Source organism: Physeter macrocephalus, chromosome 8 (genome assembly GCF_002837175.3).
Source record: "Physeter macrocephalus isolate SW-GA chromosome 8, ASM283717v5, whole genome shotgun sequence".
In the NCBI taxonomy this organism is placed as follows: Eukaryota; Metazoa; Chordata; class Mammalia; order Artiodactyla; family Physeteridae; genus Physeter; species Physeter macrocephalus.
In genome coordinates this window covers 94,099,695-94,117,938 of record NC_041221.1, presented here as the reverse complement: position 1 = coordinate 94,117,938, position 18,244 = coordinate 94,099,695, and the positions used below count along the sequence as shown (strand labels likewise).

At 34.7% G+C, this 18,244-nt stretch overlaps 1 protein-coding gene across 12 annotated transcripts in view; it reads left to right on the top strand.

The window, feature by feature from the left end:
* MCTP1 (multiple C2 and transmembrane domain containing 1) overlaps positions 1 to 18,244 on the top strand; it is a 594,606-nt gene that overhangs the window by 426,649 nt on the left and 149,713 nt on the right. For 10 of the 12 annotated variants that reach the window (XM_055086668.1, XM_055086667.1, XM_055086666.1 and 7 more), the window contains 5 exons: positions 365 to 467; positions 2,203 to 2,305; positions 2,634 to 2,735; positions 3,116 to 3,190; positions 5,419 to 5,538. In XM_055086668.1, the coding sequence (XP_054942643.1) occupies positions 365 to 467; positions 2,203 to 2,305; positions 2,634 to 2,735; positions 3,116 to 3,190; positions 5,419 to 5,538 (503 nt within the window). Of the gene's footprint in view, positions 1 to 364; positions 468 to 2,202; positions 2,306 to 2,633; positions 2,736 to 3,115; positions 3,191 to 5,418; positions 5,545 to 18,244 lie in introns of those variants that run through there. The other 2 variants (XM_028493082.2, XM_055086669.1) reach the window with 2 other exon arrangements.

Sequence of the window (18,244 nt, the reverse complement as noted above, 5' to 3'; positions counted from 1 at the left end):
AGTAAAGGGGCTGAACCTTTCAAAATTAAATAAAATCGGATTTAAGGATGGATATGTATCACGTTTCGCCTCATAACCAGCAGTTATAGTAGTAATTTTGTAAAAAAAATTGCAAATTAAAATAGCAGCCATGTAATTTGCTCTCTTTTACTTTTTTTCAAGTTCTAAATTGCTCTGAATCACAATTATTAGCATCACCCAGTTACATCTAACTCTATTTTGATGTTATTTTTTAATTTTTAAAATTTTACTTTACTTTTTGTTTTCTATAAAACTTTTTAGAAAAGAGATGTGGTCACGGTCACGACACTGTGAACTGTGGGTGCTATTTGTACTACAAATGTTCCCTCCATATCTCTTGTAGGTAAAAGTGACCCATTTTGTGTGGTTGAACTGAACAATGATAGACTGCTAACACATACTGTCTACAAAAATCTCAATCCTGAGTGGAACAAAGTCTTCACATTGTAAGTAGTCATTACTTTGAGCTCATTTCAAAACTGCTGCTAAATGATATTTATTTTTGAGATTTTTGTGTGTTTATTCTTAACTGATTAACAACTCAATGAATCTGGCCTGCCTTTGCCAGCAACAATGGATTGCATAATTGCATTACCTTCCTGATAGTGAAAGCTGGGGAAAGGGTATGCCATTTTTCTTTGTTTTCACAGGTATTTTTTTTAAACTGTGCATTTTATATATGATTTGACGAAGGATTTTGCTCCCATTAACTGAATTGCCGTACTGCTTCTTCCTTTTATACTTTCTATTGAAATTCTCCCCAATTGCACTGACACCAAGGAGGACAAAGCTCTATTTGTTCCATTGCTCAAATCAGCAAACAATCCAGTCTCGGATTCAGCAGATGTTTTAGTTTTGGTTTGTTGCAGTTTAGCACAATAAGAATATTAAGTACTGTCCTACATACCAGAAAACACTTTGAGTTAATTTTCTTTTTGTTTTAAAAAGTTTGTAAATCTTTTCGATCATGCACTGTAAAAGCTGCCGATGCTACACGATAGTATCTCCTAAGTCCGTGGTTTTTTTTGTTTTTAAGCTGGGCTTTAGAAATGAACTCTGAACAAAGGAAAACTCTCCAAACAGAAGTACTTCTTAAAAGTTTTCTAACATAGTTTTATTTTATTTTCGTATATGAGAAACTGCTAAATTCCTCATTAATTTCTTATAATGTCCTTGCTTAAGAGCCAGTAACTAATCAGATTTAATTATCTGACCAATTTATCTTTAAGGAATTTCACATTTTTAGAAGAGATGAAAGCCTGGTCAGGAGAATTGCACTCCTAAGAAGGTTGTGGAGAGTGTTTTTCTCTGGAATGCATAATTGAATGAATAGGTTTGATAATTATCAAAGCCATTAATTGATTGTGCTCTGATAAAGCCTTTTCTCACATGTGGTTGCAGTCTTTCAGTAATGAATATATTCATTTTTTGTTTTCTCTTAATTCATGTTTTCTTGGTAAACAGTTTGATCAAAGAATAAATGCTGTCAACAATTGGGGCTTATTTTTCTAGAAACAAAATATGAAGAGCTTGCATACTTGTTTATTAACGTATGTTGTCTTTGGAACATAATGGAACACTACTTAATTTCTAAATCCTAGGGTGGTACAATAGCTATCAATGTTACATTTTCTTCATTCTGTACTCTGTGTTGGTTAATTTTTACTATAAACCAAACAGAAATAAGTCAGAGTTTGGGTGAGAGCTATAAAGATAAAGGAGATGTTCTATTATGATAAAAAAGAAAAATTATATAAACTATACTGTGACCCTTGCTGAAATCAAACCTGATGGTGCTTCATGTGGGAGTAACAAGAAGATGGGAATTATTGTAATAATGAGAATAGGACAAGTCTAAAAAAAAAATAAGTGCCACTTATTGATTTTTTTACAATAATTTATTCTTTGCCCATCCAGATGGAAATTATATTTTATTGAAAAATTATAACTTAAAGTTACAGTTGTAGTCAAAGTTCCAGATAATAGAACCATCATGTCTACTAAGGTGCATTGTGGGAAATTCTGTCAGATACCAAGCTACCTTATGTATGTGTATGCAAATGGTATACATAAAACACATATATACCAAATCAGCTGGAGCTATCTAAATTTTCAAAAGCATTTGTGTTCTTGTTCCCCACTGATGAAGTCTTTTTTTCCTTACATATATTTATTATGCAGCAACATTAAAGATATCCATTCAGTTCTTGAAGTGACAGTTTATGATGAAGATCGGGATCGAAGTGCTGACTTTCTGGGCAAAGTTGCTATACCATTGCTGTCCGTAAGTTTCATTCACCCGACACATTGCTCTGTGTTGCTTTTGCTCAAGAAAAAAAAAAACCCTCAGCTCTATATCTGTCATTTCTCAACCAAGGTCTGTAATAAGAACACTAAAAATTTTAACATACTCAATGCACGGCCATGTTGAATCCCATGATAGTTAATTTTTCCTGACAGACTTGATCCTGGTAATGAACAGGTACTTGTCAGAATTGCCACAGTTGTTTTGGGTTCTCTGTCAGTTTCAGCAGCTGGGGGTCAAAGGTCACTGAGGGAGTGTATTCAGTGGAGACCGCGAGACAGACGGCTGTCATGTCCTTTTCCCGCAGATTCAAAATGGTGAACAGAAAGCCTACGTCTTGAAAAACAAGCAGCTGACAGGGCCAACAAAGGGGGTCATCTATCTTGAAATAGATGTGATTTTTAATGCTGTAAGTCTTAACTTTGGCTTTTTTGTACTGCTAAAGAGTTCAGTTTCATGAAAGCTTTTGTTCCTGATTTGTAGAGAATTTCTGTCATTCCTCATTTTCTCTAAACCTTGATGTATCCTGGAGAATACGCTTCTGCCACTGCCTGGCACACCCACACTTTCTGTTATAGCTGGCGGCTGCCGCTGTGGCTGTGCTCTGGCCACTGCCTGCCGGCGTCAGAAATGGAAGCGCATGCATGTGCAACTGTATACATTTATATTTTATGAGCACAGCAGCCAGGACTTTGAAACTTTCGAAATTATTGCAAATTGAACTGCGTGAAAAACTTGTAAACATTTGTACTATATTAATCCATAACAGACACATATGTTGATGTACAGGTGAAAGCCAGCTTACGAACATTAATACCCAAAGAACAGAAGTACATTGAAGAGGAAAACAGACTCTCTAAACAGGTAAAAAGCAAGGAAAGATTAATCCCTCTGGGAAGACATGATTATATCTGTAAAACATCTATGTAAATTCAAATAAACTTTGGAGGTAAGGAGGGGGGAAGACTATGGAATTTTTGATCATCCACTGATGTGAAATGGCTCTTTCTTTTCTTCTTTCTTTTTCTCTTTTCCCTTCCTTTCCTTAAAAGATCAAACAAGGACAATACCAAACTAGTAAGTTGGATGGGGGTGGTCAGAAAGGAAAGGGGATACTGTAGGCTCTGCATAGAATGGGTATGTATTCATGCGTTAGCAGAAGAATGATCATTTTGAACATAAAATACAATTTGATTGCCATGGAATGTGTAAATGAGAACACCAAAAGCTGAGGTTCAAATATATGTCCAGACCACCCACAGGTATGATGCAGGTGTCTGTAAAGTGAGCCCAGTATAAAGCTCTTCCCTCTAATCCACGAGAGAGGGGGCTCTATCTTTTAAGGGAAGCCTTCCTCTTAATTAGATTTTAACTATGATCTTTTAGAAGTGAACTTTTATTGGCATTTTTAGCTAAGAAAATAGAAAATCAGGAACCCTGATTTTTATATCATGAAGAAATTTTAAATTATGCTTGATAGCTCGTAATTAGACTTGTAGTTTTAAATTCGATTTGATAGCAAGTTAAGAAAAGAGTACTAAGCTACCACTTTTAAAAATTGTTTACTTCCAATTAACAGAGCTAAAATCAAATGTATTTGAGGTTATAAAGTTTACAGAACTCATTTGTGCGTGTTAAAATCTTTAATAATTTCCTGTGCTATTAGAAGACCAAAAATATTTTGTTTTTAATCCAATCACTTCACCATAAACAGTGCAATCTTTAGTTGTTTAAAGACAATGCATAAGTTACAAATGTAATACCTATCTGAACAGAAATACAGATAACAAATTTCCACAGTTATAGTTAAAAGTTATAAAAGTAGCACTTAAAGTAAGGTGATCAGGGGCCAAGAAGGAAACAAATAGGGACACTTTTTACTTTGCCTGAAAGAAATCTTAACTTGTTTAAACTGGTATGCATGTATGCGCATCTGTATGTACATATATATACATTATTTTTTCTATATGACCCCAGTTAACTTTACATAGCTACTTTAAAATACCAGATCGGCCTTGAAGTGTACTTGGAAGTAGCAAAATATTAACCTGCAGACATATTACTCTAATTACTAACATAGCTGTATGTAATTTTTTGAACCTATATCTAGCGCATGGGCTGTTTTTCTTACAGCTGCAGTCATGCCTTAATTTTAAATTTTTAATTTAAATTATATCAATTCTCATGTACTTTTTTTTTTCTTATTCAATATCTGTAGCTTTTCTATCTCTTTTTTTTTATTGAGGTGTAGTTGATGTACAGTATTATATGTTACAAGTGTACAATATAGTGTTTCCCAATTTTTAAAGGTTTGTTCCATTTGTCCGTTATTATAAAATATTGACTATATTCCTCGTGTAGTACAATATATCTTTGTAGCTTATTTTGTATATAATAGTTTGTCATATACCTTTTTTAGTAACAGATTTTGTAAAGTACTTGCCATACATTTTTCCCTAAATCCAAAATTATGAAAAAGTAATGGGAAAATGTGGGTGAAATTTATTGTGGGAAGGAGAGAGATAGAGAGACGAAGAGGGAAAAGAGAGAGAGAGAATGAGACTATGATAGTAAGAAAGGGAGAATCCTACTGAAATGGTGAAAAAAATGTTAGTTTGCTTTAATAAAGCAATACTTGACAGGTTTTTCCCTAAGGCCCTAAATAAAACCATCCCCAGTTATCCATTTCACTTTGAAATATCTTGAAATTAAAGCATTTAAAGCATTTTAAAAGCACAGGACTTCAGAATTCTTAAATATATTTAAGGTTCTCAGTATTCTAAGTGGCAAAAAAATGTTTTTGATCTGTTGGAGATTTTTTTTTCTTTTGAACAGAGGTAGCCCAACTTGCATGATAGTATTATTTATGCAAATATATTTAACTAAGAAATTGCACTTATAATTTAGTTCTTTTCACCTTCTCTAGAGATACTTCTTTTCTTCTAACTTGTGAGCCAGGTTGTTTGGTATATTCTTACAACTTTATTAACTTTCTGAATCCATTTTAAATCACACTAAACTTGAAGAATTTTGTAGCATATCTGATGGGTTTTAGTCTTTCAAATTCTAATAATACTTTCATCTTCCTATAGCTGCTACTAAGAAACTTTATCAGAATGAAGCGTTGTGTCATGGTGCTCGTAAATGCTGCATACTACATTAATAGTTGCTTTGACTGGGATTCACCCGCAAGGAGCCTCGCTGCTTTTGTGGTATGATCATACTGTATTACTTACATTATTATTCATTAAATTCAGTAATCATAGCTGCATGTTTCTGTGGCAATAGTTACAGTTATGTTGATGTGGCCATTTTAAACTTCTATTTTGAAACTTGACTGGGCAGATTTGCCGTGGGCAGGAACCTGATGGATTGTTCAGGGTCTGAGTCCAAGAATACATCCCCGCCTCAGGTTTCCGGAATATAAGACATCTCAGCCAATGTATAATTTTCTCTGTGACAGTTAAAATGTAAAATTTTACATATTGCATAATTCCAAATCCCAATAGCAGAGCCAAGAAAAGTCCTTAGCATTAAAAAATAATAATAACCTTGACCATCTTCATTTTAATTTTATTTATCCTGTAGATATTTTTTCAAAATATGAAAATCTTTGGCAGTAGAATGCTAGCTGGTAATACTTTAATATGTGAATAAGTTGGAAGTGGATGTGACCTATTTAAGGCACATTTTATTATTTCTGAGATTTCCAGCTTTTAAAAAGGCATGAGTGAGAGTTTGATAGATCCAAATAGTCCTCTGACAATGATCATCTTGTAGCCTTTTACTTTGGTTATTTAAAAACTGCTGATGAGACCAACTTGCAAAGCTAGAAAATCTGAAAGAATACTTTCCTCTGAGCTTCAGCTGGGATTTTCTGCTCTCACATTATTTTTGCTTATTCAGAGTTTCGGTTTGAAGTTTAAGTGGAGTCGTTCTTTTGAAATCTTTTATTTTATTGTCATATTTGTTAGAATATGAGTACCTTATGCTTCCTTATAGTTGCCGGTTTCTCAGAATATGACTTTATTATAAGGGGCTTACAAGAAGAGTTTTAATTATAGTAACAAATCAACATTTTAGTATTACCATTCAAATGAGTGTATGCACATCTGTTTAGTACTTTGAGCTCTGTCCTCCTCTCAGGCCTTGTATGGGACTTTCATTAATGTCTGAGCACATGGAACAAAGCGTGTATATGTCCCTTTGTGTTGTAAGTTACCAGAAAGTTAGGCAGCCTGCTTCCCATAGACATGTCGTTGTCTCCTTAAAGAAAGCAACTGTCATCATCATTAAGTTTTAGAAAAGAAAATCTGCCTCTTTCAATATTCTTGTATTTAGCTCTTTCATATAATAAATACATTGGAGTACTGTTAAACTTTATTATTATTTTTCAGCATCATAGAGGCACTTTGATGTTAATGAGGAAAAAATGATATTGAGTTTCTGTGTGTATTTTATGCCATTACTTCCAGGTTCCAGGGGCCTTATAGGAGACACAATAATATTCTACTGAAAATGTCATGCTGCCATCTTTGATTCACTCCTTCCAAAGTCATTCCTCACAGCTATATGTGAAATTTGAAAACAGAGAAACCTATATAATTATATCATTTGTTCAGGAACCTTCATTTTGAGCAATTTAGCATTACAATGTGTGTGTAAGTCTTCATAAACTTCATCTGGCTTCTAGAGGTCACTCATGTAAAATGAACTCAATATGGCAGACTTTTTTTTCACAATTTCTTTTTGATTAAAAAAAAAAACAGGCAGTGAAACTCTGAGAAACTTAGCTACATGTACATGATGGTACTTGAGTAATTTCACCGAAAGGGAGTCAAAATTCACTGGGGAAGAAATGTACTAGTCTCTCTCTTAGCTGGTGGTCAGTTTCTAACAGACTGGGTCCTACAAAGCACAAGCTGAATGAAAGATGCTTTCAGAATAAGGGGGGCAGGGGAGGCCACAATAAAGGTGGGAAAAGGGGCTCCTGACACTGATGGTGAAAAAAGAGACCAGAAACTACAATGTGAATGCACATTAACAGTACTTTTGAGAAGAAACAACAATATTAATGGTTTTATTGAAAAAAAAAAAGGAGCACTGAATTACATTCCACTGAATGTTATTAAAACAATGAAAACAAAAGCCAGCTTCATTTATCTGGACCTGAACTAGGAGTTCCAGGAGAATGGGGGCCCTGCCTTTTTCACCTGGGACTCTAGCATCACCTGCAGAGTATCTAGCGTTAGTAGGCTCCCAATATAAATGACTATCTAAATCGATAGACCAACCAATGATCCAGTCAGTCAGTCTGAAATTTTTTTCTTATGTGGAGAAACTTTCTTCAATGATACCATATAAATAAGGGTTTGTGCTAATAAAGCTAGCTATTAAATGATGATAGACATAGCTTAATGCTTTATAGCAATTTTTCCTAGACCTTCATTTGAATTCTAAGCTATTTCATAATCCTCTCTCAGTCATCTATTTTAGTCTCAGATTAAATTCTGATACAAAAAGATCCTTATATAATAATAATAACAACTAACATTTATTACAAATCTGTGTGCCAAAGAACTGTTTTTCAGGCACTAAAGCATGAAAGTGCTTTTCATGCATTAATAAATTTAATATTCCCAACAACCTTATTATGAGGTAGATACTATTATTTTCCTGATATACAGAGGGAAAAGCTGAGGCACAGACAAGTTAAGTACCTTGCCCCAAGCCACATGGATATTATTTCCTTTTTAAAAGAGCTTTTAAAATATGTACCTTATAATCTTAATATCATAACGATTTGGGAAAAAAGAACTGTTGTAGGATTTTTATTCATCTTGTAGATGTTCAATTATGTATTTAAAAATGAAATGTTTCAAAGATCTTATTGCATAACCAGAGCCTTTTTTAGGCCAGTTTTTTGAAAAGAACTGCTTTCCATTAGAAGAAACTATGAGCAGCACCCCATTGTTACAAACATATTGTTCCCATCATTCCCTGTTGATGGATCACGGGTCTATTATTATAATATTGGTTCCACTTGGCCCACTTTTTCATAAATGCAGCTGCCTCACATGGAGCACATGCATTTGTACCATTATGCCGCTTGGTTTTAGGCCCAGATCAGTAAACTTTATGTTTAAGTGCCTTTTTTCTGTTCCATTTTATTTTTCTTTTCTAATTTACCATCCAAAAATAAATGTAGAATAATGAAATTAAAATGGAAAAGCAATAATTTTTGTCCCTATGTCAGTTAAAATGGAGAGTATGTGAAATGCAGGGGGAGAGCTGCCCTGGCTTCTTTATGTGCTACCTATGTGCTCTGTGGAAGGTTCAAAGCTGGCTTACGGTATTAGAAGCGGAAATCGGCCTGGAAGGTGAGGGATGAAACATAAGCAAACACGTTCCCGGGAATGAATGTCCTTGTTGTTGTGTGCTATGAATTAGGTTTCTAAATTTTACTGTGAATATTGTATGCTTAAGAGCAAACACAGACATATGTGGTCTGGAAGGCACAACCGCTTGTCTTTGGGAATCATCTATTGTAGACGTGGAAATGTCTCATAAATTGGGCCTAATTTTCATCAGGCTCTTGACCAGACATTTGTGTTCTTGTGGATGTCAGTGGGTGCAATATGGAAAAAAAAAAAAAGTGTACATTCTCTCTTTCTTTTCAGTACTGTCATTTCTCACTGTAATGAGCACAAAAATAATTGGACAACCGGGCTATCAGTAAAAAGGACACACTTCAGTGTGCGTCAAAGAATTATTTTACAGGACAAACTTTAATCCTTAAATGGGATTGTAGATAATTTGTGGTACCATCTGTCCATTTGGAATTGTTTTAGCCTTTTCTGTCGTTATACAGTAAGTGCCGCTGTGTTTAACATTAACATTTGATATTTTACACATTTAATTTCTGTTCTGCTGTGTGGTCCTTAGGGAATGGAACGCTAGTGCTACATGAGAGAGACAAAGTATTGATCAGTTAACATTTCAGCTACATTTATGTATGTCGCAAAATTAATGAAAATGCCAGACAAAAATGTCAGAGTGCACAAAAAGGTAGAATTTAAATTTGGTAGTTTAATGAAAAGTTTAAGATGTGCATTATCAAAAATGTCCTCTTGCCTTTAAAGTACAGTTCCTAACAGAATAACTAAAGGGAGACACATATTTTACTTAGAGGAACAATGAACATGAATTACAAAGGGATGTCAACTCCTCAAAGTACCTTGTGTTCCAGAACAGCATGTTTGAATGCTTAACTGTTACTCATAAAATACATGTGTTTCTGTTCCTATTTGGAGAGCTACTGGCTTCAGCCCTCTGGGCTGACCAGCAGATGAGGCAGGCTTCCTACCGAGATTCTCCCCCTAGGTTTTCCTTGGTATCCAGGCATTCCTTTTGTGTCAAAACTGAGAATTCCCTCTACAGCAATTCATTGAGGCCACTCTGGTTCATTACTCGTTCCTTTCTGGGTCATTTTCAAATGCCTGGTTTTCCTTTGCTCCTAGATAATTTGAGCTCCACCTTCATTCAATCCCCATTTTAGTAAAGGATCACACTCTGGACAACAGCGACTCTCAGAAAAGCTGGGCCATTATGCAGGCAAAGAGAAAAAACAGTGATGATGTATGCAAAGAATGACATGAGACAGCTCTGTGTAGCCAAATGATTAAAAAAAAAAAAATGGAGGAAGCACAAGCAAAGGAGGAACTGAACTTGCAGAGGCGATGGGAATATAGTACAATGATCTGAAGACAATAGGCTCCTGAGGAAGCCTTATCAAGTACTTCCTGTGTAGAAAGCCTGCTGCTATTAAACAACATATGGATTTTTCTAAAAGTTATTAAAACAATAAGGGCATTTTAAGTGACCTTCATGTTCAAGGACTAAAAAGGGAGCATCGCTTAAGAAGAAATGTTAATGTGAAAACAAAGACATGTCTATATCACCTGTAGTTTAGATTCAAGTCTTACTAGCCTTAATATCGCTGAACAAAAGAGGGTGATTGTACCAGACATATGGAAGGTAATTTTAAATTTCAACAGAAATTCCTGTTTTAAAGAGTGTGAGACATCAGTAATACCACACCAACAAGATTATGCTTCAGGCTTTCTAGCAATTTTCAAATGATTTTTATTAGAAGCTTTTGTTGTTGCTGCTACCATTTTTTTTTTAGTGCCAGCAGAAAAAATTGGAAATGTTCCAGATGTAATTTTTGTTACTTTCCCCACAACAGCAAAACAGAAGAACCCCTGAAAACCAAAGAAACAAGTATTAAAGCAGAATGATCTATAACTGATGGTCCTATCCTTGTATTCTTGAATTTTCCTGGAATTATGTAAATCTAAACTTCTAGGACCTTTTGCCCACCCTTCTTTATAGATGCTTTCCTCTGACATAAGGACTTACTAAGTTTATAAACAATACTTCCAATTTAATTTACACAAATTTTAAAGGTACGTTAAACATTTCCTTCACAAATGTGTAAGTGAGAAAAAAAGAAAGCCTATACAGAGTTTCATTGATTTAGAAGATTGTATACCTCCAAAGTTGCCTAAAATTCCTTTTACAAAGTCAAAGAGTATTGACACTTAGAAGATTCTAGTACTATATTTTTCTTTTCAGTAAATAGATTGTGTGCCCAATTCATATGAACGTGCTGGCACTTTAAGTTGATGTATACATTTTTTCCAAATTTATCTGAATTCCATGGAAGGAAAATTTTTTTTCAAGCATTGGCCTATGAAAAAATAGTTTTTTTTTAAAGTGGTACCTTCCGAAAAGCGTTGCATATAAATTCTTGCAACTGTGTAAAAGCCCCCCAAAGACCACAATTTAGAAGTGAGTTGAGATTTAGGATTGATCACAATTAGCTAAAATCAGATATTAATGAAACAAAGCATTTTGACTGGATTTCTCCAATCCTTGAGGAGTGATGCTCTAGTTCAGTTTGTAGGTCTATTTAAATGTATAATCTTTTTGTTTTATTTTTGTGGCTGTTACATATACCAATGCAGCACTTCCTCACATCAGCTCTTAGCTTTCTTTAAATGGTGCCAATACCCTTTTCTGTTTATTTTAATAATGTCAGCAAAAGGGGCTCCTGCTCTTTGGAGGGAGATAATAACATAAGGCACAGAGTCTACCACTCTCTGAAAAGCTTACTCCTCTTAAATTTTATTTTATATTTTCAACAAGAAGAATTTAATTCTTATAACACATCACACACATTATCTATTATTTCTACTCTCCCTCCTTTGTTCTCTAAAGCAGGAAGTAGTAAGATGCTATAATCTGGAGACGTTTTCTTCTGTGGGTGATTTGAGGAAAATCGAGTTATTTCACTTTTTCTCAAGTACAGTACTGTTGTGCTATATTATAATCAAACATAAACTGCAGATACCATCAGCATAACAATGATACCATATTGAATCTAGGAATTAGCCTTCTCATGAACCTTAATGGTATGTGCAGTGAAAGTTGGGATGACACCAGTGCCTCACTGTGGTCTCCTTCTGGCTGTATGGCTGCTGTACCATTTCCCCAGGCAGCCTCCTTGTATTATGTATCAGGTAGTTACAGCCTCAAAACCTTTATGAGACCCTTAAAAACTACGTTGCATCCAGATTTTACAACTAAGTTGACTAAGGATCAAAAATTATAAAATAATGAAATCAGAGGTGTCTCACTATCTGTCCTCAGATTCCTAAACCAATGTTGTTGTCCTCTGAAAAATTTTCCACCCCCTAGCTTCAATTTAAATTGTTAGGCACATGCATTCTAAGGAAAACAGCAAGCCATATTCCATTGCAAAATATTATTCTGTAAAGTGTTTTTCAAAGGAGAAAGTTTAAATGAATGAGATAATTGTATAATTTATGTTAGTAAAACTCTGTAAAGTAAGAGTAATAACTCTTCTGAAAGATTGTAAATTACAACAGCAATGCAGTCATTAATATACTTTAGACAGTGAATTCACTCTCCACATGTTTTCATGCCCCTTTGTATTGGGTAAATATTAAGAAATAAGGAGTAGAATGCTTTCTATTGTCTGATTTTTCTATTTTGACCAATTATGAAGATATACCTTAGAATTGTGGTGTATTAGGGTTAATGTACCAAGTGAGAAACTAACCTGAAATGCTGTTAAGGAAGATTTTCATTGCCTCTTTTCTTGCCATCATTTTACCATGTTTTAACATTACAGTCAGAATCGACTATAGATGCAGTAGTCACTCCTGCCATAGTAGGTGTGTGAGTTATGACATTGTGTTGCGTCCTCTATTTTGCTGTGATGACAGAGATCCAATACTCAGCAAGTGGTAACATTAGAGATCAGTAACAGAGGGAAGATGAAAGAGTGACCATTTCTCGTGTTTGCACCAGTCATCAGCCACTGGCTCAAAGGGAAGTAATGAAGAGAAAATCAGAGAAAAGCTAAGAAGCAAGGAAAGATAGAAATCACATCAAAGTGTAAACAGATATTTAGATAAAAATGAAAGGCAACCCTGATTTTAAGGATGGGAAAAAAGATTTTAGAGACAAAGCTTGGCTTTTATTTTGTTTTAAATCAGTGTTTCTCTGTTTTTCTCATATTCACCTCTCTAAGGGGAAGCTTTTCATTTACTTTAATGAGAGAAATGAAATACTAAGGAATAAGATTTTCTCAGGGAGTGTTGATCTTTGAAGGGCCACAAATCATTGTGATACCTAAGATTCTTTTTGCTCTCTCCCAAGAACCAATTTTTACCCCATTGGGTGCCATCTCAACCCTGTTGAGAATTCATGCTCTAGATGAAGTTTAATGTGAGTTTAGCTATGTTTACTTTCATGCTCTTGGTGGTAAAGTCTAGTTTAGATTTTTGGTAGTTTGCATACAATGCAAATTATTCCCATAGGTAATCAGTCTGGAGAAAGAATTAGTGATCTCTGTACAAAATTACTGACTACATTGGAGTCCAGTGAAAGGAAAGATTTTGTTTGGCTTCATAGAGATTGAAGAATTGAATCTTCCCCTTATGAAACCCATATGAGAGTTTTCTTCTCTACACCGATTCCAAGGGTGCATTGTTGTGCTTCACTGAAATGGAGAAGTGGGGTGAATATTAATTCTGGCCTAAGTAATACAACCTCTATCATTATGAAGGTTAGATGGGTTTTGTCCATACATTGTACTATAGTTATGACTAATAGATAGTCTTTATATTCCTAAATGAATATCGTTATGTTAGAGATATAAAAGCATGCTTTATTAGGCTTGATTACCTATTAGATTTTCATTGGAAGGGAAGGAAAAAGCGTTGTGGAATAGGAAAGTCATTTAAAACAGGGAAGATACACGTTCTACTGGCTATTCTGTATGGCTGGTTACATAGGAATGTAGGAATCAAAAAACTTTTTTTGCTGTTGTAATTTATCAATAATAAGTAAATATATGATGTTTTATATTCCACTTAACTATATACAAATAATTCAGCTGCATTTTCCATAGTTAGCATCTTTACAGTTTCTGCCAAGAAGACTTCAGGCAGTACTTGCCTGTTTGAAACAAGAATATATCATCCAATTTTGTCATAAAATGTTGGTGAATTAAATACTATTTTCCTTAGAGAAATCTTTTGGATTTCATTTAAAATAAGAGATTGCCAAGGCTACAAGTAGTCCATTAATTATCCACAAATTATTATGCTGAGGTTGCGTATAAGAGGTGTTATATTTTGAAGTGATATTAGTAAAGTAATGGGTGCTACTCAGAGAAAATTAATTCATAAATATAGAAGTTCAGATAGCTGAGGACACTTTTTCTAGTTAGGCAGCAATATTAAAAACTTATCTGGTTTTGTTTAAATTATTTTAAATTGAGTTTGGTTTTTCCATTGCAAGAGACTATTGCTTGCCTCAACCAGGAGGCTGGTATTTTTAACAGAGACCTTTAACCAAGGTTCTACTAGTTTGGGTGTGCACTGTTTCCTTTATTTTTTAAATTCTCAGAATATGAGCCTCTTACCACAGTTTTATTTCTAAGTCCTAAATCTTGGTTGATATGTAGTTAAAACTACATATTTTTTCATATAGACTCACAACCTCCAAACAAGATGTAAAAGTCTGTTTTGTAAGACAGCTGCTTAAACCTCGGAATGCAGTTCCCCACAGTGGCAGTATCATAAATACTGACATAGAACCATTCACAAAGCCTATCAATCCCTTCATAGAGTACTAGCTGTAGAATGGAAATATCACATGTAGGAAGTAAATTCAGTGCAATCATGGCTTGGTGCTCAGGATGCCAGGAACACACCTACCCCAATCCTACCTCAGGATAGAGCACCTTCCTCATGGCAAAGGCAAGGGGTCTACAAAGGTGGAGATTGTATAGGCTTTTAAGGGTGCAGATGAATTCATAGAATGTTACAGTTGGAAGGGAGCTTAGAGATCATTTTACAGTAGAGGAAATTAAAGTGCTATAAGGGAGAGGAACTTACTGAGGCACTAACTCTTCTTCTACCCCAGTTGTTGGTAATGGAAGCTTCGAAGACAGTAGCATTGAGAAGAGAAGAAGAGGGGGAGAGAGGGAGAGAGAGGGAGAGAATCTCTGTCCCGAAGTTTATAAGTCAAGTTGTCCTTAATTAAGGAAAACCAACTGACATTGTCCTGTAGAGTTCTAAGTGTGTAAAATTAGACACCCAATTCTTGGTATTCCCTATTAAGGAATGTGTTGATCGAAAGGGCTGGAACTGCCTATTCAAAATAGTAAATCTGTGCTCACTTTGCTTAGTATTATTCCTGCAGTTCAAGTAATAAGTGCATATCTTATCTTCTGATGAACTTCTCTGTTAGTTGCGATCACATCACATTACAGCTCCCCCAAACACTGCAGAGATGTGTATATAGTAATAAAGGACACAAAAAGTTCACTGTGTATTTAAGTGAGGTACATTTTAGACAAGCAAAGAAATGTCATTTGGCCTCTAAGTAGTATAAATTACTTATTCCCGAAAGTAAATGTAGACTCATTAAGAATATATTTCCCAGGTTTCAAACACATACTTTCATGAGTTGCTTAAACAGTTTAAACCATCTATATTGATCCATATTGATTTAATGGTAGCTGAGATGAACCTGTCCATGGCCTAAATTTCCATTAGACTGAATAAATGCCAGGAAAAAAGTGTATGTATTGTGAATTACCTGGGAAAACTGGTGATCCAGTTTCATTGTTTTGCTTTAATCCTAAATTTCCTTTAAAATTACATAAATCAAAACTTTTCTAGCATATAATTAAGCAAAAGAATGGAAGCATATATTCCTTTACAAAGTGGTGGAAGTACTGAATTAATAATAATTTGGGCGTATGTTAAGATACTATTAGAATTTGTAGGGTGTTGCCCACTTTGTTACATAAATTATGTGAGGTATAGTTTGCTATAAATTTGGTACACCAATTTATTGCTATTGGAGTTACCGGAGTGAAGAAAGCTAAATGAAATCATCTATATGAAATGCTTTGAAGTCCTTAAGTATGAGGGCCCTTGGATCATTTAGGCTTGAATAATACGTAAGACCACAACAACACAGGTTTTTGTTTCTGAGAGCTGTTGTAACCTTTCAAAATTTGTATCAATCTTGAGAAAATGATTTAACTTAAAATTATTATTTGGAAGTATCCTATGCTGGACCTAAGAAAGGGAAATAAATCACAAGGAAAAATTTCTCATCAGTGTTTGCTAAAAATACATGAGTCTTCCTTCAAAAATATGCGGGAGACGTAATAATACCTGGGTTCTATTTCTAATTGACGAGAATGTTTAACCTAAGTTTAAGGAACTAGGAAAAAAATAGATTGCAAACTGAAAAATGCCATTTTTCAGTATTTTTCATCCATTATTACAACCAGTGACAAGAGATAAATTCAGGCTGTTCTGCTTGAGATGTATTTCAGTTTCATTAACAGATCTTCCCCCTTTTCATGCACACTCAATAAAGCTGTGTTGAATGACTGACTCAGATGACTTCAGCGGCAAAACTGGAAGTTAAAGCTGTAATATTGTAACAGAAACCCCCAACAGTAGTATCAGATGAAGCTGAGAATAAATGTAGTATATCAGGCATCATAAAAGGGTGAATGTGGGATACATTTATGCTCTTCTCTACCTACTAGGAGATTCATACATAAGATTCACACTCATTATTCTCGTCATCTTAATGAGATCAGTGTGGGAACATTTCTCTACTCTCCCTCTTGACTGTCAGAAATGGGGCACTCCATTATTTCTCCTTCTTCTCTCTACTTTTAAGGGACAAGCTATATTTTCTTGGAAGGCCAGAAATGTTAACTGATTATATCAGGCAGCCGCAGAGCATAACACAGAAAGGCTAAAGGACTCTAGGTTAGAGACCACAGCGTTGGTCTCTCTCTCCTCTCTCTCTCTCTGCTCTCCTTCTCTTTGTCTTTCCTATGCGCACTATCTTTTCTTTCAGACTTTTATTGTCTGCCCTACTTCCCAAGGGGTTTCCTTGGAAAAGAAGGGAAATTTCTCCATGTGGAGGAAAATAGGGTACCTGAGTATTATCTCTAATTGCTACCCTCCTTCTCTTTGGATCTATTGCCCTGATTAGTTTTGCAGTCTTCCTAAACCAGCTCTGAACATAATGGGTTCGTGTGTTCAATCCAGACATGTGTCCGGCCTTGAACTAAAACAAGTAGAATGGGCAAGGCACCCATTCTAAAGCCTCTTATCCTCAAATTTTCAGATCTGTCAAGTAACAGTCACTGTTTATAATTAAAGTTGCTAGGAGAGATTTTTATCATGTTTTTAGATCATGAATTCCCTTCATCCTTAAGGACAAGACAACAGGAACTTACAAAAATATTATTCAAGCCATCTAGGCTATTGATTATTAATTTATATTGTAACCACACTGCTTTTAGTACTGTTTTCCTTGAGAGGAACTCAGATTCCCTTTAACATGATTGAAGAATTTTAAAGTAGACATTTTAAATATTTGCTGCCCTCTTATTTATAACTTGTTTAATGCACCACTGTTAGCACAGGAAATATGAGTTAATAAAAATGTCAGAGTATTAGTGATTAAAACACTATGTAATTGTCCCCAGGTAATAATTAACAGCATAAGGCTATATTAACAATAGTCTTAGTGTACAGTTCCTAAATGTATTTGATTCTCATCTTTTAAAAAGTAATTTTATACTGAAATTCAGTAATAAAATATTTGAGAGATTTAGTTAAGCCAGTTAATGTAAACTTCTTAAGTGCGTGAATCTTTTCAAGTGATTTGTATTATATTGCTATGTAAAACATCATTCTATTTTAAAATCAGTCTGAAAGTTTGAAATGCTAGCTTAATGATCGCCAGAGCAACCTTATTGAGATTCATAAAAGGCTTATTTATCTCATCACAGTATTTGTTAAACCAGTTGAAAAATAAAATTAATAAGCCATGAGGTCATTATTACGTAATGTTTTTGCTCACATAGATAAATGGGTTTCTTTCCCTCTCTTTCTTTTTAAATAATGTCTCGCTGGCTTTGTTCTGTGGCTGCAGCAGGCTGTTAGTATGTATCTTTATACCATCAGAATGAATGAGATATATCTGTATAAATTATTGATTCACTTGAGCCTACCTCTGTAATTCAGAGCTGAAAACTCTGGCAGCTTATCTAATAGAATGATATAACTAGGAGAATGAAGTTACCTACCACAGCAACAATTGCCAGTTGGGGGGTCAAATGCCCTTTTACCTTTATACCTGAACACCTGCAAATTGAGCTGTATCCCATTCAGAATTTTAAGAACAGGTCCATTGTCGCAGGAAGTAGGAGTTTGTTTCTTGGAGAAAATTATGCCAGTTCTAGTTCTGAATGAAAGACAAGGCTTTTATTACTCA